The sequence below is a fragment of the Leptidea sinapis genome, chromosome 33, assembly GCF_905404315.1.
Source record: "Leptidea sinapis chromosome 33, ilLepSina1.1, whole genome shotgun sequence".
Lineage (NCBI taxonomy): Eukaryota > Metazoa > Arthropoda > Insecta > Lepidoptera > Pieridae > Leptidea > Leptidea sinapis.
Genome location: NC_066297.1, coordinates 5,099,207 through 5,120,448, shown reverse-complemented (window position 1 = coordinate 5,120,448; position 21,242 = coordinate 5,099,207). Strand labels below are relative to the sequence as shown.

General features: G+C 35.8%; 1 protein-coding gene across 9 annotated transcripts in view; it reads right to left on the bottom strand.

The window, feature by feature from the left end:
• The window catches only part of LOC126974692 (mitogen-activated protein kinase-binding protein 1), a 147,111-nt gene that overhangs the window by 70,670 nt on the left and 55,199 nt on the right, over window positions 1-21,242 (bottom strand). For 2 of the 9 annotated variants that reach the window (XM_050822255.1, XM_050822253.1), the window contains exon 2: window positions 4,155-4,389. The exons of 4 other annotated variants lie outside the window; for them this stretch is intronic. In XM_050822255.1, coding sequence (XP_050678212.1) covers window positions 4,155-4,223 — 69 coding nt within the window. In that variant the 5' untranslated portion in view covers window positions 4,224-4,389. Of the gene's footprint in view, window positions 1-4,154; window positions 4,423-21,242 lie in introns of all 9 variants that reach the window. 3 more of the 9 variants (XM_050822256.1, XM_050822254.1, XM_050822257.1) reach the window with 2 other exon arrangements.

Below are 21,242 nucleotides of genomic sequence, written 5' to 3'. Positions count from 1 at the left end.
TACTTAAAACACATAAAAAACTTTGTGAAAGCAAGAAATAAATGGCTCATTTATTATTTTATTTTATATTCTTATGTAATGAATTTGCTTTAGCATTAGATTAACTGAAAAGAGTAAGGGAAATGAAAGTTTCTAGTAGTTTTCATACCTACAAAGGAAAGAATCGGTCGTGAGTGTCTGACTCGCATATGAAAAGTTTTGCTAAAGAAACATTTATTAGCACATTATGGCAGCCATTTTGCTGTTATAGCTATAATACATCCGCTGTCAAAATGTTTGCTGTCTAATTTCCTATTCCTAATAATATCCTATTTTCCTTTACGTGAAGTATCCACGACACAGATATAAACATCTCTAATCGATGTCCCATTACCAGTGTGCCAGACTTTCACATGTCGCAGCCTACAGTTAACTTACCAATATCTCTCGTGCGCGTCAATTAACCTTACTGGCGAAGTGCAGTGATTGTCGAGAAAGCTATTCAAGTATACCTGCAACAATTACCGAGGACTTCCTTTCGAGGGCCAGACACACAATGTCATTAGAAACAGGGACAGGGACAGACCAACATATTCCACAACTTTTTGTCTGCCTCTGATAGTTTATTACGAAAAAGATGGACAAACGAGCGTACGGATCACTTGATGGTTAGTGATCACCCCTACATAATATAATCGTACTGTAAAAACTCGCCGCGAAATTTTACAGTCTGAATTTTATTGCAGTATAGTTATTTATGCAACTGTTGTGTAATAAACGGCATTAAAAAATGTGAAACATAAGTGTTTAAACATCTAATTATCAACAGTTGCATACAAGACTTTCTCTACACCCATACTATGAATCCTCTATAAAAGATTCTGAAACTGTTAGCTTACTGCTAACATTAAAAAAGGAGTGTTATTATGAAAACGGATGATATAATGTTGTACTGAATTTCACTACAACACTCGTTTGGATGATGTGATGGTTATTAGAACATTGCGTTTTTTAATGTTGGCAATAAGCTAACTGTTTTAGAATCTTTAATAGAGGATTTAAAGCAGATAAAAAATTTAACTCCTTCTCTTTTTGTATCAGCAAAGTGTTGTAATCAACTACGATATTTACATTTCATCTGTTTACGTAGAGATGTCTAAGTTATTAATAGACAAAAGGCCCGCATTATTGAGTGATAAAAAACCATTCGATTATAGCGACAGAACTTTTAAAAGCAGCGTTAGTATTTATTCAGAACAAACAAAAACACAAATAGTGCTCCTTTGCTTCTTCCCCTCGCATCAAACCTTTCATACATACTCTCATGTTCTTGGCAATCGCGACCAGGCCCCGTCTTAATACATATCACACCTGATCGTGGAAACGTCCACCTAACTCGACTTTTTCAAATTAGCTCCTTAAAGTCAATCTACATATATCCGTCCTCTTCTACATGACCAAACCAGCCCAACATTTCCATACTAAATTTGTTATTTTACATATAGTCCACTCCAAAATATATCATATATCTAGGAATGCACTTATATCTTCGACTGACATGGAAGAAACACGTCCAAACAATGCGAGACCATCTCAACCTCAAATACCGCAAACTCTACTGGATGTTGGGCAGAAACTCAAAATTGTCAGTCGAATAAGTTCCTAATTTAAAACTAACCTGATACCGATATGGACCTATAGTATCCAACAATGGGGATCTGCTTGAAACATAAAAATCATACAAATAACTGAAGACTTATTACTTAAATACATAGCCAGGGCCCCATACAAAAAACTCAGAAGTTTCAGCTTGGGATCCAAACCATCCAAACTAATTCTGCTTTTAGTCGACGGGCTAAAGGCTAAAAGACCAGCACTGGTTTTCAATCCAACAAACATGTTAAGTTAGAAACACTTTGTGACGTATAGCAATTATATTCCACTGTTTCAGTGACATTGTATCAATCATCCCCTTCTTCTTCATTTCTTCTTATTATTTAGTTCGCGGGATGATAGCACACCTTCGTATCTAACTAGCTCGTCTCTCCATATCGTACCAGGTCTTTCTTTTTCTATTTTCGGCATCTAATGGATTTGCGGTACACTGTTTCATCTTTACTTACTTGATCTTCATATGTGGCCTGCCCAATTGCACTTTGCTATTTTTGCAATTCCTACTACGTCCTTGGACGTATGTATAATTGTTCGTTGTTTTGTATTTTAAACTAATACTTTCATATTTATATACGTTACAAAATAACCAATTTTTGCTTCTATATTTCTTACTCTCATTTTTTTTATGAAAATAAGGGAAGAGACATGCAAGGCGTTCAGCTGATGGTAATAGTAAAACCCAAAAATTCTGAGCGGCACTACAATTGCGCTCGTCATCTTGAGACATAAGATGTTAAGTCTCATTTGGCCAGTAATTTCACTAGCTACGGCGCCCTTCAGACCTAAACTCAATAATACTCTCACATTACTGATTCACGGCAGTAATAGGGGCCGTTGTGGTACCATAATCTAGCCGGCATCCTGTGCAAAAGAGACTCCCACTAGTAATATATATTATATGACTGTTAAATTAACAGTCTCTCCGTCTCCAAATACATAACCTTCTTCTATAAAGAACTAGTCACAAGTAGATGGTAATACTAAGGCGCCGCGCATTTAATCGATTCTGATCGCGCCGACCAGTAATTGTTGTTGTTTTTCCGATCACCTTAAACGGTTGTCGTTGCAACCTGCCTTGTACGCGAAGTAGGAACTCGTTTATAGTATAACGACTTGCAAATTAACTTATTATATAGACTTCTTTTAGCTTCCTTTGATGAATGATGTCAAGGAAGTCTATAATCTCTGTCCGTGTAATTGACAGCCGGTTGACTCAACCTATTAATTTGCCTTTGAAGTGAAATGACGATTTACATTATTGGGTTACATGTCTTGTTTTATTTCAGTTTACTTAATTTTAATTTTTAAGTATGAGTATTGTTTCTTTATTATAATTTTGTGCACAATTTTCTGTTCATAATTTTATTTCTGTTTGTAAGATTTGATTTTTTATGTTCACTTACGTAGCAACCAACCCATAGGCGTCTGTAGAATATCAGCGTTGTGACGTAGTTTCACAACATAAAGTTGAGCAGACGACCTTTTTGGTTCAAAGTTTATTATTGTCTATGTGTATGATTACTATTTTTGCATGTGCAAATATGTCAATGAACCAAATATATTTTTTTTTCTTTCTTTCTTTTCTTTCTTTCTAAATAGCCGTATCTTTTGATAGGGTAAATTTATGTGTTATTTTGCATCACCGTAAAATTGGTTGAGAAAATGTGTTTACTTTTTAGTTTACTTAACGTTTTTAGGACTTTCAAATTAATTACATTATATTTTGTGAGGTAATATATTATTATTTAAACAAGCTCTCGTTTTCTATACATTTCTGCCGTCTCACTGGAACGCCTAGCACTCTGGAAAACTACACTCATCAAACGCTTTGTTGAATCCAGTGAACTTTACGTTGATGAAGAGATTAATTTGGACTATATTTTGATAAAGATAAAGGTAAACGTTGTCCAAATGGCGGAAAAATTATAGTTGTTTGGGACCAGACCTGGCGATACCGAGGATGTCTGGGGGTTAAAAATTTATTCCAATAGAATTCTTTTTGATGTCATTTCTAATGACGACTACCGCTTCGGTCACAAATGGCGCTCTGAGAGAGAAGAAGCGGCGCAAGAAACTCTCCCAGCATTCTTTTTTTTTCGCTTGTTTAAAATAATATACAATTACTGTGTATTGTTATTGCTATAAAATTGTCATAATCTAGTCCCAGGCTGTCCGATCACTTAGATACTCAGCTGTGGAGTACGTTTTCACGGCAGACTCATTTTTTAATAAGACATTTTAAATTTATTAATAGTTCATGCCTGAACAGTGGCTGGGACTTCATTATAAAAGTGTATACTTTACCCTTTAAGGTAGAATTAGTTACAAACAATCCATTATTTCTAATGTTATAATAATGAAAATCACTATTAAGAGCAAAAAGGTGACGATTTTTGTGATAAGTCATAAGAAACACAGAAAAAATATACGAGTAAGGCATTCTTCGGTACTTAATAGTAAATCGTCGCCACACCGTAATCTATTAGTTACACTGCACGTACCTCGTAAGCGGGCGTGTGTATGCTGTCCTTGATGACTGGCGCACTGTTCCTCGGCCCGATGTACGCCATGTTATCATTGTAGACGTCACTCACTGGCACGGCACTCAATGAACTCACTTTGAGTTAAACCACTTGATATTTAGTTAGTTCGATCTGAGTTTTATATTATAATAACCCACTCACGCTGGTAACAAGTCGCCGAATAGGTACAGCAACTTTGTTGGATAATCAATACCTCCGTAGTCATTGAAACGTTAGAGTAATAAAACTGTATACAAGGTAGATATTTAAAGTACACTAGCTGACCCGACAGACGTTGTTCTGTACTTATATAATAAATAAAATACTGTATTTTATGAATTTGTCAATAATATTTCGAAACATCGAGAATTATTTCACATATTAGTATTTTTTTTTAATGAAAATAAGGGACGAGACGGGCAGGACGTTCAGCTGATGGTAATTGATGCGCCCTGCCCATCACAATGCAGTGCCGCTCAGGATTCTTGAAAAACCCCAAAAAATTCTGAGCGGCACTACAACTGCGCTCGTCACCTTGAGACATAAGATGTTAAGTCTCATTTGCCCAGTATTTTCACTATCTACGGCGCCCTTCAGACCGAAACACAGTAATGCTATCACATTTCTGCTACACGGCAAAAATACTATAATGCGGCATGTGCGTCGTTCTGGTACCCATAATCTAGCCGGCATTCTGTGCAAAGGAGCCTCCCACTGTATGTATGCTCTCGAAAATATGTCCATATAAAACAAATATTGGAAATAAAAATAAGTTTGGATCCCAAATCGAAATAAAAACTATACTATCTCTCAAGTTGTACTTAACTGCACTCCATAAAGTAATCCCCATTCCATAATAAAATTCCTTCATTAGTTAAGGAGTTCACTGGGAACAAAAATCAGGTCACTGGATTTATACCTATATATTAAGTTATTTCCTACAGTATTTTCAAGTTAGTGCTCGTGGCCATAATCTCGTTAAATAAATATAAAACGACCATCCAAATTTTTGAGTTATCTAAAATTCCCCCACATGCAGTCAGTTTCGTGCCAGCCTTTGGCGAGTCAACATCTCCTCAAGATATCGTGTAGAGGCGAAACGCGTGACGAATTGCTTGAAGTCAAATATTAGTAGAATTTATACTCAAGATAACTCAAAAATTTGAATAATTATGGATATCCGCAAAAAAAACGTCTAATTCAATAAACTTTCTTAAATACGACCCTTTTTACTTTAAATTCTCAGGATTATCTAATGACGAGGATTATAGATTAGTGGATGATCAAAATTATAAAGTAACTCACTAAAGATAACGTCAAACACATACTTCCTACCATCATAACACGTTACAAGGTTGAAGTTATTAACGTGTATAATAAAATGTGTGCGATAAATACATCACTAGACCACGCCACAGTACAGTCATACAAACAGTGTACAGTCGCGACAAAATTAGGTTGATTATAATTTGTTAGATTTAGAGTTTAAAGAGAAAAAAGAAAAGTAATCGAATAATTCAGTGTCTCATTGCCACACTTGGCTCTCCCCAACCTCATATTTTAAAATATGAACAAATTGCTTTACTTAATATTTCGTTAAAGAAGTTTGATAAGTTTACAATGTACACCATCGTATACGAATGACGAATAGAATGTCGAATATCGAAGAAGCGAAAAAAATGTAAGGACACGCCATGTTCTTTTCTTGTTGCCATCACTGTCAAGATAAGAAAAATAAAGAAAGAAATTGTTACTAGTCATCAAAGTGAACCTATGTATACTCTCTCTCTCAATAAAATCTCAAGTTGATTTCCTTAAGATATGTACATACTTTACAAAAAAAAACCTTCAAAAAAAGCGCTTACACCTTCCTTAAAGGCCGGCAACGCTCTTGTGATTCCTCTGGTGTTACAAGAGAATGTTGGCGGCGGTGATCACTTAACACCAGGTGACCCGTACGGTGACCTCTTATTCCATAAAAAAAACATAATTATTTCTTAACTATCGCAATTGAATCATCGAAATATCTAAAATAATAAGAAACGCGTTCCAAATTTGTATTTCAATTTTTTAAAAGGTATTTAAGGTACAATATTTATGTCCAGACTAGTAAGTAATAATATATAATATTCACAAGTTTAAATTTTTTACCTAACTTTGATTCTAGACCCTAGCTGAAGACTGTGTATTGCTATACTGTGGTGTACACCCACACACAAACTCAGTAACACTGCACACGATAATAATTGCTTTAATGAAAATAGGTGAGCGAAAAAACTGTGACAAGTGATGCGATAACTCCTAATGGTAGACGTGTTGTTTGAGCTTCAATACCGAATATATAAAATAATTCACACAGGAGTATAACTTTGGAGTTCTTTAAGCGACTTCTAAATGGAGGAGGTCCTCAATTCGATCGGTATTTTTTTTCTATGTTTGTACACCGATTACGCTGAGATATATGATCCGATTTACGTAATTCTTCTTTAGTTCGATACGGAATAGATGCCATTTGGTCCCAGAAAAATTTTACATAGTTTGTCCCAGTAGTTTTATGATAATTTTGTTTTACGAGGATGATGTAATTGTTTTTTGTGAACGATGTTTTTAGGAGTTTTCATTCAGGTTGATTATATATTACTATTTTAAACTGGCACTAAAAAGTAAAAAAATAAAAAGAAAGTACCCTCTATCTACCTTCGTTTAAAAAATCCGACTTCAAAAACTGAAAAGTATAAAATAACTTAAGTAGGTATTAATAGTAATAATTAATTTAATAATAATTTCACATAAGTTTTGTTTATGAAAGAGTGGGTGCGTGGAGCTATATACTCTATCAATGGTTTTTATTGTAATTTTTTAATATATATATCTACCATCAATGACGATAGACAGACCGGGAAGTGCCCTTAAGAAAAAGACCTTCTTTACCTTTCTAGATAACGTTAGTTCTCGTCGAAATACGTGCGATTAATTTCAATCGAAATTTTACGCAAAATACTAGTGCGCATAGCTGTACGGACAATAAGAGATGTTTAAAAAAAATAACATAAATAACACTGTACCGCCCCATGTATGTGTATACTGTGTATGCTCGTGAAATAGCCAAATTAAAATATAGAGATTGTAACAGTTCGAAAGAACTTCTCAAAAGCAATCTAGTGGTTTCCAGTAAACACCATATGATAGAGTGAAGGAGTGCCGGGTATTTAAAACAAGGCGTCTGAACGCATGAGGGATGTCGTCTGTAGAACGTGCCTTGAAAGCCGTACTGGTGGGAAATGCCACATATAGATGATGCGGATGACACCTCAGACATCAGTCTCGATTTAAGACCCAAGGTTACGTGGACTAACAAGTACGAATCACGGGTAAGTGAACCCCACCACCCAAATTATTGCCACCAATTGGACGTAGTTAAGCAGAAAGGACAAGGGCTTCCAATGATATAATAGATGCGGGATTACGGGCGCGGGATCCGCGGGAATTGCGGGACTGAAAAAGAGCGTGCATTCGATGCAAAATAGGATTATCTGTGTGTAATATTATTCTTAATAACTCAAGTTATTAACTGATCGTATTTTCGTGAAGTTTATTGATACATCCTTTTAAGGGTTGGTACGTGAATGAATCTTTCATACCGCCCACAAGTGTGGAAGCAGAAAGGGCATTTTCTGGTGCAGGCTATAATGTGTACGTAAAATACGCAGTAGTTTGGCAGACGACAGTTTGGACATGTTGTATTTCCTTCGCAAACATTTTCAGTTAAGGTTAAAAGCTGACTAACTTAATAATTAAGTAATAATTTATCAGTTTAAAATTTGTTTTTTTTTTTGGTTGATTTTTTACCTTGGCTTTGTGTATTTTTTGAAAACGATTTGTTTTGTTTTCATTTACTTTTTATTCAGAATTTATTGTTTTTTTGTGAACAGTATAATTTGATTGATCCCATTTTAATAGTAATATGTACGTAAATAAATGTGGAGTTGATAAATTCATTGTTTTAAAATGTGCATATTTTCAATATGCGGGATTCCGCAAATACCGAGATCCCGCGAGATTGAAAATTCGTAGTCCCGCAAATGCCGAGATTGAATACAGGCCGCGGGATTGGAAGCCCTAGAAAGGACTCAAACCACACTTTGGTCGAAATAGAGTTAAGTATGCCATCGCACTCCTGAAGGTCGAAGCTGTCATGTAGTGAAAACCCTATTTTATGGAAGATTATTTAGAGCTGAAACTTCTAATGCCTATAACTCAAAAGTGCCTTTGTGTGGTTTGAGTCCTTTCTGCTTCGTCCGTTTGATGTTACGCTTCTGTACCTGTACTATTATGTATTCTGTGTTGTAACTGGAATACAGTTTCTAGGGTTTATTTTCTCAACCCAGAAACAATTGACGAAATTTTAGTATTCAATCTTCAAGTCGATTCAATATTACGCTTCTGTACCTGTACTATTATGTATTCTGTGTTGTAACTGGAATACAGTTTCTAGAGTTTATTTTCTCAACCCAGAAACAATTGACGATATTTTAGTATTCAATCTTCAAGTCGATTCAATATTACGCTTCTGTACCTGTACTATTATGTATTCTGTGTTGTAACTGGAATACAGTTTCTAGAGTTTATTTTCTCAACCCAGAAACAATTGACGATATTTTAGTTTTCAATCTTCAAGTCGATTCAATATTACGCTTCTGTACCTGTACTATTATGTATTCTGTGTTGTAACTGGAATACAGTTTCTAGAGTTTATTTTCTCAACCCAGAAACAATTGACGATATTTTAGTATTCAATCTTCAAGTCGATTCAATATTACGCTTCTGTACCTGTACTATTATGTATTCTGTGTTGTAACTGGAATACAGTTTCTAGAGTTTATTTTCTCAACCCAGAAACAATTGACGATATTTTAGTATTCAATCTTCAAGTCGATTCAATATTACGCTTCTGTACCTGTACTATTATGTATTCTGTGTTGTAACTGGAATACAGTTTCTAGAGTTTATTTTCTCAACCCAGAAACAATTGACGATATTTTAGTATTCAATCTTCAAGTCGATTCAATATTACGTCGAGAACTATCGAGATTTGTCAACATCTCGAACGCCCACCGATTAGTAACCGAAGAAAGTGATTCCGCGAACGGTTAGATCGACTTTCTCTGGAATTGTTTCATTTCAATTAATGCCCGGACCGGCGCTAATTGTTCGATGCCATATTTGTGTTCGATCAAATGATTGGAATTGTTCAATATATTATGGTCGGAGCGATCACATCGCAGTGTCATTAATTATAAGAACGAGACACACATTACCATATAAATGTATTTATTTGTTTCGATATAAATTTACTAGCGAAGCCTTAGATCATTTAAATACGTTTAAATAAAAACACTGTTAAAGGATTAAAACCTTGTTTTAACATTAGCTTTTTGCGCAAAAGTTACATTTCTATTATTATTTTACTAAAAAAGACGTTTCAAGATCTTTCCAGATCTCGTTTTCCGGAGGCGCGTGTTAAAAGTGTTTTATTTAAATGTGTAACACTCGCGTTAATCAAAGAACATACTATCATTTATACGTTCAGATAGCTGTTAAAATGTCGAAAAATATTAAGGTCGACAGTTAACCTCTATTTTCAGCAAAACACGAATACTAGTAAGGCGTAGCTTGTCACGCACACTTAAGTAATAAACCTGGCCGGTTTTCTTCGTGTTTAGCAGCAAGAGACTATGTCTAGACGTATAAATTATCTAAGAGCTAAGCATTAAAATAACAAATAACGGCACTTGACAACGGAAATTTTGACAATGTATTATATTATTTTATTATTATCGCTATATGCATACGTACTTTGACAAATCTCAGTTATCTAACTTTGGCGGTTTATGCGATACAGCCTACTAACAGACCGACGTACATCGGAAAGTAAGCAAAAGGGTTGCCCGGTTGGTTACCCTTCGAATACACACAAACTGAGCTAACCGTTCGAGTAACATATCGTTATAAAATCTTGTTTGCTTTGTTCAACTCTCAGGTTGTGGCATCTACAGGATCTACTGAGAGCCACAAACCTGAGAGTTGAACAAAGCAAACAGAATTTTGTAACGAGGCGGTACTCGAACGGTTAGCTCAGTTGGTTAGAGCACCGGCACGGAACGCCGGAGGTTGTGGGACGAATCCCGCATCGTTCATAAAATTTTGTTTATCAAATTTTATTTGTGTATTAATCCTAGAAGTGAGGGTTATCACTTTAAAAACATAACATATTGATGAGTAATACTAATAAATTTCATAACAATGTGGGCGCTCAATAGTCATTCAGAACGGCATCTCTCTAAAAACACAAACACCGTTATTATCCCATATAAGGTGACAACTGCGGAAGCGCCGCCATCTCAACCGGAAGCGAGGCGCGCGCGGGAAACGAGACGCCATATTTGTGCGACGCGAACACACGCCCGTAATTGATCAATCACGGAAAGGAAACGCACATTGCGGTGAAATGTTAGTTTTATAGCTTTTGTCGCGTTAGATACAATAAACCTACACAAGCTATTCAAGTACGGAATACGGAACAAATACTGTGAAGGGTTTTAATATTCAGACCAACTGCACACTAAACTTAACGTTTCCGGGTGGTATGTAAATGACGGATCGAGCTGATGGTGCACTGGTGTTACGTGGCTACATCGAATAGTGGTTGAGGATCTAAAGCAGAATGCCTGATTGTTGATTGATTATAATATACTTGAACTATAATTACAATACAACGCAGTGCTGCTCGAATTGTCGAATTCCAGTGCTCTATGAACGGCTCGAATCTAGATCACTTGGCGTTGAAAAGAGGCGTCGCCATAGTGTGTCTTCTACCGCATTTGGGTTCCAAAGAGCTGGTGACCTGATTCCTGCCGCTGAATTCCGCTGTCTCACGACACGCCACAAATTTTTATCTTCGCCATGTGCATGTGTGGCGTTCCTAGTTTTTAAGGAACTTTTTCCGAACAACCCAAGTATAGAATGACTTTCCTTGTGCGATCCAGGACGATACAACATGGGCGTGATTCCCCTGGTATTGCAGGAGAATGTGGGCGGCGGTGATCACTTAACATCAGGCGACTCGTACGCTCGTTGTCCTCCTCTTCCATTTACCTTTTCTTACCCCGAGCCACTCCGCCCCCACTACTGCCATTGAAAAGATTAATTTTTTAACATTTATGTACATTCATGACTTAAGCGGCACGTAGATTTTTTTATTTCGAAGTATTGTCCATACCTATTTTTTTGGGGGTATTTCTGAAAGTTTAATATGTAATTAACTTTGTAGTTGAGATAGACCAGAATAGAGTTGGTTGGTTGAAGGCCTTTGTTAACTGGCAAACGAACTTACAAGAAGCAAAGAAGCACCAAATACACGAATAATTTTAATTGTATAATGTACTAGCTGACCCAGCAAACGTTGTTTTGTCATATAAATTATTTTAGAGTTAGACCGTTTCTTGGACATTGCAACATTACTTTATTTTTCTAAAATAAACGTAGCCTAAGTTACTTCTTATTACATCAGCTACCTGCCAATAAAAGTCCCGTCAAAATCGGACTAGCCATTTCAGAGATTAGCCGGAACCAGCAGACAGAAAGACAGACAAAAATTGTAAAAAATGTTATTTTGGTGTATGTGTACCGTATATATATTCATAATATCCAATTTTTATTTAAATGTATAGATAATTCACACAATATTTTTATCAATTATAGCCTATATGTTATTCTGGTGTGTAAGCTATATTATTGCAAAGTTTTTATCAAAATCCATTCAGTAGTTTTTGCGTTAAAGAAGTTCAATATACATCCAGACATACAAACTTTCACATTTATAATATTAATAGGATATACATACAGTGCCTCAGATTAAGGATTGGTCTCCGCTGCACTCTAACTAAATACCGCACTACCTAAGAACAATAGCTTTTTTCTTACGGCAACTCTTAGATGCTTGCATCTTGACACTCAATGGCATCTTTCAAATTTTGTAACGCATGTATTTTGTACGCTTCGTGTTATTTTACATTGAAATTAATAAAATACAAAATAGGTACTTGCTGATGATATGTGATCCCAGTATCTTTCTCATTTCTTGTAGTATTATTTTTTCAAAGTTTTACTCGCAACCCGGTATATTTTAGTTTCAATTATTAGCAAAGTTTAACAGAACATGTGGTACGACAACCTCACACATAGTTCGAGACCGGCTTAGACGGACTTAGTTGTCGCATTTAGCAATTACGCCTGCCTGTATCTAGTTGGAGCGCAGCGGAGACCAATTCTTAATCTAAGTACAGTGCAGTAGAATTACTATTATTTTTATAACTATGTGACTGTCCATTACAAAAAATCACGTAATGGATATGTTAAGTTATTCTTATTGCCCGGCCTTATTGTTAACGTAACCACTTTGCCTTTGCCTCAATTGTCTTGAATCTTCGCGCAAAAAAAAAGTATACTCCATAGTCTTATGCTATGAAGAAAGCTATTCGATAACAGCACGACATAACACGCAACAACACATAAAAACACGCAGACATAAGTCACTATTGTTTGAGTCCCACAAGGCAATGTATCAAACGTGAAAGTCGACGCCGCGCCCGAGTCTTGGTAAAAGTGAAAGGATTCGGATTCGATTACCGGCCGATCTCAAGGGCTCTCTCACAACATCTAGCTTGTGACTGGATATAATAGGACAAATATGTACTCGCTCAGAAGATAAGAAAATAAGAAGGATTTTGATTACAGCTGTAGATAGCTAGCTTCATTGTTTTTGTAGTATATTGAAGTGTCGAATTTCAGTTTTTTTAATAGATGTTTAGCAAACACAGATATGGTATTCTTAGGATAAAAAAAAACTACGTTTAAAAAAACTTTTGAGACGAGAGAAGTGACGACGAAGTGAGAGAAGACAAGAAAATCTTTTTGAGATTTAATTTAATACACCTCTTATGAAAATCTTATACCTTTAATAGTAATAAAATACTTATTATTTGTGTGTGCTACCATTTGATAGGATATAAGTCGGTGCTTCCCCGCTTGGGTTGTTTGGTTCTAGACGAAGCTATCACTACCAAAGTCACGCTTGGCGAGGAGGCACCGACTTCAAACCTATCAATAGGTAGCACATAAAATAATAGTATTTTATTAATATTGAAGGTACAAGATTTGGCAAACATTCTGCATCAAACTAAAGAAAAATCACGGAAATCGGATTATAATCATCGGTATCATCATATAAAGCATAAAAAAGTGTGTAAAATCTTGTTTAAGGCCGAGATCTATATCTATCTCAGCCTAAGTGCGAAAAATTAGAACAACCTTAACCAGTCTTAGTATAAGTAACCCAACCAACTCCAAGTGTGGAAAATTAGAAACCACCAAACCTGATACAGGGTTTTCAGTTTATTGTACATTGTGTAAATAATAATATCCCAGGGTGGCCCACTCTTATAATTTTCCGTTTACTGATACAAATAAACTATGCTGGTGTCCATAATACGAATATTGGTATGAATGTAGAATTTGAATGTATTTATTAATGAAATAATATCGACCTTGTTAAATAGTTCAGACAGATGTCGATCGAAGTCGACAGGGCACACAACCGCCTGCTACAGTTATGTAAACAGTGAACAATGCGAAGAATGCTCGTTTGAGTCGCCGGTGCTGCAGTGGGAGGGAAGTTATGTCGTGGGAGTTATCACATTTGAGGCCGATCTGTATGGGCCACTACGACGATGACGCGCCACTTGATCGAGTAACTACAACTTGATAATGCTATGTATTAAACCTTAGATAATTTGTACGTCTAGATAGAGCCTCCTGCTGCTAGGCAACCGAAAAAAACAGGCCAGATATATTACTTTAGTGTGAGTGACAAGCTACGTCTTACTACTTATTTGTATGACACTTTGGGTTAGTGTGCGTGCATTGCTTAAAATAAAGGTTTAATTTTTTTTGACGTTTTCACAGCTGTCGCAGTCTATATATAAATGATCTAAGCCCTAAGGTAGGTACATAGGCACACTTGCAAATATCTAGAATCTGTGATAACCATGAAATTAGACAATCTGTGTTAAGTCTAGAATACTCTAGATAAAACCACTATCCCCATGACTCGTTCCATTAGATAATGACATTTAATGGCTAATTTACCTTTATTTATTTCTGACAACATGTGTAACTTTTTATTCTTTTCAACCGTGTTATATTTTTGTTTTATTATTTATATTACATATTTTTAACCCTAACTTTTGTATATATATTTATTCGGACACCCAACAATCGCACACTAATACATAAATTACATACAAAAATAAAAACATATATATATCGAAGTATACAGATAACTTACAGGGTTACACATCTTTCATTATCTGATACCTTCCCGACCATATTATACAACTTCGATTACAATAGTTAAATATTATGTTAGTAAAATTACAGTTTATCTAAATATTATGTTAAAATTAAGTCCAATACATAACAACATCATTTACTTCTTTTAAATTTTAAGCATATTTATTTATAAATGTTGTAAACCCATCTGCACCAATGTCCAAGTCTGGTATTTTATTTAGGTACTCATTATATTCTCTTGCCATTAGCTCGATTGGAAAATTTTTACCCAGGTTTGTATATTTACTTTCATTAGTGCAAAAAATCCACTTTAGCATTTATCATTTTATACCAAATGTATGAAAGGTTAAAGTGCCATGACTACATAATGATAACACCAGGAAGGAACAAACATAAACTTGTTATTTATTTATTTATCAAAGATACAATGTAACATTACAGATTAAATCTAAAGCGTTACAAAGATATTATACTAAAGAAACAACAAACAATGAAAATTATAAACTAGTTATCTTATTTTATAGAGCTTACAGGCATCAAACTCTCAAATCTTTTCTTACATTCTTTGACCAAACATTCCATCGAGCTGGCAAATTATGCCTAGGTACTACTCCAACGTACTACGAAGTATCTATAATTTCAAAAATAACAAATTGTTTATACAATATATGATCATTTTATTTCACGGTTTGACGTAATAATAATGAAGCTAGGCTCGACAAATCTTAATTGCCTCTATACCCGCACGATATATGGACAGATGACTAGTAATAGCTGAATCATATAAACACCGATGATATTAAACGATTAATTGAGACGCATTAGTGTGCCAAGGATGTCCGCAATGTCACTCAATGATGCCGAAAAATGCTAATGGCCTATAAGTGGGCGTTCACATATTGGTTAACTCCAACTGGTTATGACTTTCTCAAATCCAATGCCCACTACTTTTAATTTTGCACATTTCATCACGCATATACAGCCCTAAGGCTGCCTATTTATTGGGAACCACACTGACCAAATAGACCTGTCCGCTCTCCGATGAAAGAACGAAAGAAAGGAAAAAGACTTTTAATATAACTGGAAGAAAAAAAGGACAAACGAGCTTACATATCATTGGTGCTGAGTGATCACCGCATAACCCACTCCCTATCAAGACCAGCGATATCGCAGAAGCGTTTCCGACCGCTTTACTCTCCGCTTGAACCAGTGTGAGGCTCCTTTGCACAGGATGCCGGCTAGATTATGGGTACCACAAAGCATTATAGTGTTTCAGTCAGAAGGGCGCCGAAGCTGTGAAATTACTGCGCAAATGAGACTTAACATCTTATGTCTCAAGGTGACAAGCGCAGGTGTAGTGGCACTCTGAACTTCTGAGTTTTTCAAGAATCCTGAGCGGCACTGCGTTGTAATGGGCAGAGCGTATCAATTGCCACCTAATCGTCCTGCTCGTCTCATCGCTTATTTTCATATCAAATCAAATCATTTATCAATAACACCATTGTTACAAGTTAAAATGTAACTATATTAAAATTCTAACTATCATTTTAAATAGGTAGGGAAGTACCCAACTCATAATAATACAATATTATGTAATTATTGTTATTTAAAAAAAAATACATTTTGTAAAATAAGTGAACCTATGTAAGTATTACCGGCATCCTGTAAAACTCCTCCACTTAGTAAAACGTATGTTCGAAGTTGTATCTTAAACACCGTTGTGAAACATGAAAAAGACCTTTTAGATAGGCGTATAACGTGGTAGGAAGATCCTTGTGGATGATGATACACAACGAAGCGACGTTTCTACGCAACGCCAGGCGATCGAGTGGTACCTAGAGGACTTAGGCTTAGATCTATAGAGCGTACTAAGACTTTACTCAGGCTTAACTTACGTAAAACAAAGCTGAGTTGAGCGTAACCTTTGATTACGTTTCTATAGTCGATTGACCTTATATCATTTATACGTCTAGATAGAGTATGACAGCTGTGAAAACGTCGAAATAATAGACTATATACTTAAGCTCTATTTTGAGTACATTCACGCACACTAACACAAAGTGTCATACAAATCGCGAGTGTAAGACGTAGCTTGTCACGCACACTAAACTAGTATTGCTGGCCTGTTTTTATCGGTTGTCTAACAGCAAGAGACTCTATCTGGATGTACTCGTATAACTTATCTAAGCAATTGACATCTGAAATTATACGGAGCCTAAACCAACGGCCGTTCCCAATATACTATCTACAGACAGAGAGAAATTACTAGCTTCTACTGTCAGTAATTAGGTGTCAATTATCTGAAGCTGAATATTGGGACGCGTGAATTGCAATTTCCATACAAACTTTGTATCGTTGGTAAGCTATACGTCGTCCCATTGACAGACAGCGTGCACGGATAAGGTGAGTTACCGTCGATAAGCGAGTTTATTGGAACAGAAAAGTCAACGATAGTTTCGATTTTAATCTCAAGTAAGATATAGACTGAATATTGGGAACGGCCGTAAGACAACCAACTTTTATCACACTCAGCAAATTTTTATGTGAGTAAGTCTGAGCAATGTCTAAGTTAGCTCTATAGATCTCAGCGTTAATGACCAACAATGAGCTTGTAAATTGCGTACTTTAAAATAACACATCTTAATATATATAAATCCAGTGTCCTAATGTTTGTTTTCAGTGACCCGCTAACGAACGGATTTTAATGGGGATTACTTCATGGAGTGCAGTTCAGTCCAACTTGAGAGACAGAATAGTTTTTATTTCGATTCGGGACAAATATTTACTTTTATTTCCAATATTTGTTTTGTATGGACATATTTTCTATGACAGAATTTACTGACGCACGGTTTGACAGTTCTCCTGTGATATATTATTGACAGATTTAAAAAAAAAAAAAACACTATTTTATTTATTATGTACAGAACAACGTCTGTCGGGTCAGCTATATTTATAACTTCTCTGGTGTTGCAAAAGAACACGAGGGCGATGATTACTTAACATCTACCATTACACCTAAAAATGGACTCACCAGTACAAATATTTGTGAATACAACACATATTAGGTTGTTTCACATTGACATTAACATATCGCCAAAGCTGACCGTTTGTTTACTTGTGAGAATAATATAACACAAACGATACGCCGGCGACCTTCAAGTTGATCTATAACGATTTGCCATTTTGAAATGATTCGACATCCAATAAGGTTGCTTGATCTATACCCGTGTGGATAAGATTAATAGTATTAAATGGGATATTTATTTAGCAAATCCAGAAACAAAGATGAAATTGACAGAAGGATAAACATCACATGGGGTAAGTTCTGGAGCCTAAAAGAAATAATTAAATCAAAGCTTCCCTTTAAATTGAAGAAGAGAGTTATGGATGGGTTCTGCTCCCCTGCTTATCTTACGGTTCACAAACGATGGATATTTAATAAATATACAAGTGATAAAATACAGAAGGCCCAGCGTGCATTGGAAAGAAGCATCATGAATATAAAGCTGAAGGACAAGGGAAGATCAGAAAACATCCGCAATAAAAGAAAAGTAATAGATGCCCTTCAACAAATGAAAAAACTGAAGTGGAAATGGGCTGGTCATGTGGCCAGATCAACAGATGGACGGTGGACAAAGCTGGTCACCAATTGGTCTGGACCACGAGGCAAGAGAGCCAGAGGACGCCCTAAGGAACGATGGATTGATGAGATCAAAAAAAATTGCTGCAGAAAACTGGACTTAGAAAGCAAAGTCAAGAACAACCTGGAAATTGTTGGAGAAGGCCTATACCCACCAGGGGCCTTAACTATAAAAATATTATTTAAATGTATATACATATTTCTTATTTTTTTTTATATTGCTATGTTACTTAAGGAAATAAAAAGGCTTTATTATTATTATTAAATGGGATAATAGATACAGGTACATAATAACCTTAGATACGAAATTCTATACAAAAGTAACATAACAAAACACTCCTTATTTGTTTAGGTCTTAGTAATTTATACGAGATCAGACTGTGACGGCTGTGAAAACGTTTAAAAAAATTGAGGTTGTCGGTTAATCTCTTCTCTCAAGTCTTTGGCGTTGATTTTCGGTTGAGTGGATATTGGACGTTGGACTTAAACGTTTGAATAAAAATGTTGGAATTTTGTTGGAAAAGCAAAATATTATCGCCCAACAAAAGACTTACTAACTCGACTTAACCGAGTAGCACGTAGGCATAACAAGTTTATGTTTATTCCTTCCTGGTGTTATGATTATCACAGATTCTAGATAATTTGCAAGTGTGCCTATGTACTTACTTAGGGCTTAGATCATTTATATAAAGACTGTGACAGCTGTGAAAAAGTCGAAAGAAATTGAATCTCTATTTTGAGCAATGCACGCACACTAACACAAAATCATTTGATCATTTATATAAAGACGTACCTAGTCTGTCATTCACACTGAAGTAATTAACCTGGCCTGTTTTCATATTCATGGACGATAATTTAATGAATTAGGCGGTACGTTGCGGTAGTCCATAGTCATTTAAATGTGATAAATCTTAAGTAATAGTTTAGTAGTAGAAGAAATCTTTAGTGTTAATTCCTAAGTTTTCTTAAGTCTACATGCATGGTGTATGTAGACTAAGTCGTGGAGATCTTGGGGGCGTCCTTTCTCCAGTAGAGCATGTCTTTCGGCGTGATGATGCACCGGCCGTCCCGCCCCTATGGCTTACAGTAAAAACGGTTAACCCCGTCCTCCATCTAAGAATACACTCACCGCTACACGATCGGGATAGTTGTTCGAGACGTGTTTCGCCTATACATCCTCCGGAGTTAATGACTCGTTTAACTGATTCCAGACTCCAGTCGAGAACTCTCGTGTACAAGCTTCGTGGTAAGCGGTGAGTGCGATATGACCTAACTATAATCATCATACAATCAACTGTGTCCCCAGACGAAAACTAAGGGATTACCGGCCTCATTTTGCCATAGCCCTGCTATACTTCCCCGTCTTTTTCCACTTCCAACAACACCTTTCATACAAGCTCTCTTCTTGATATTCTCGGTCACCTACACCCAAACATTACGCGACATGGTTCTAAGTGCTATCTTCATCTCTCGACATAAAATTTGCTTTCGGATAGGATTTCTTCGAATTCTTTCCCTTACTGCTTTGCCCACCTTTTTCGTACGAACTCTACGCGGACGGCCAGATCTTTTTCGGTCACAAACAGAGGAGGTCTCATTGTACCTATTAATTACCCGGTACACAAACATTTTACAAATACCAAGCGTATAGTGAGTGTTAAAAATTGCATTTGGCTCCATACCTAAATTGTGTAATGCAATTACAGTGATTCGGTTCGCTTTATCACCCCACTCCATTTCAATATCGTAGATTGTATTGGCGCCAAAATGAGAAAACTCAATGAACATTCAAATAAAAATGACAGATTCCAAATTCAAATGTAATATTTTGTTTATTTTTAATTCTAACAGTTTTTATGGCCAGACTAAATATATATATGTATAGCCTGTGATATAGCCTATGACGAACTGTATAGCCGAGTGGTTAGCGATCCTACTTACTAAGCTAGAGGTCCCGGGTTCGAATCCCGGTAGGTGCAAGCATTTATATGACGAATATGGATGTTTGTTTCCGAGTCATGGATCTGTAAATGTATTTATGTATGTTTAAGTAAGTATATTGTATTAAATATATCATTGTCTTGTAACCCATAACACAGGCTATATATGCTTAACTTGGGGCAAGATAATTTGTGTATAAAGTGTGTCAATATTATTATTATTATATATAATTATATATACAAATGATTTATCAATTAATGAGTGTAACACGTTTCCACCATAAGGCACGTAGTTTATTGTTAGATAGGTACAGAAGGGTAATCATTAGTTTTGCGATAGCGGCCGAGAGCTAATTGCAATTCGTCACGCTGTTAGATTAGGTATCTAGCTGTCATTTATCATTTTTATGTATCGCAGATAGAGTTACTGTGCATTGTATTTTCTTTGTTTATTAACGCGAGTATGACACATTTAAATAAAATACTCATTAAAGTATTAAAACGCGTGAAATCAATTCTAATTTTCCCATAAGTTATTTGTGTTAAAGTTACATTTTTTTTGTAATTTATTTTATTTAATTGATACATTGAAGAATAATTCTTAAATACCCGGCATGCGTTTTAAACAACTGTTTCATTCTCAGGATATAACAAAATTAATATTCTGAACGTGGAATACAATCCTAGGTTGAATTTGTACAGTGTTTCGTTGAGCACAGAGTTAATATGCAATTGTAATCCGCAATTCGTAGACTAGCAGATGAGCTGCTAGTCGAGTGCCTGCCGTTCCAGTCGGCTGAGCCCGCGGTAAGTCGCGTGTCTGCGGCCGGCGTCGTCACTCCACATGAGTAAATAAACTGTACAGAGACTAAGCTTCTTAAGAGCGGGCAAAGTTGTTATCTATTTTGGTAGGGTTGTCACGATAAGTTAAGAGAAATTAAACAAAACATTATATTATTAGCTTTTTTATTGGGTTTGATCATTGATATTAAATAAGCCAACAAATACCAGGTTTCAAACTAAAGTTGCCGCTAGTTAAAAGTGTCCGCGATAACATTATGAACATCTATTAATGTA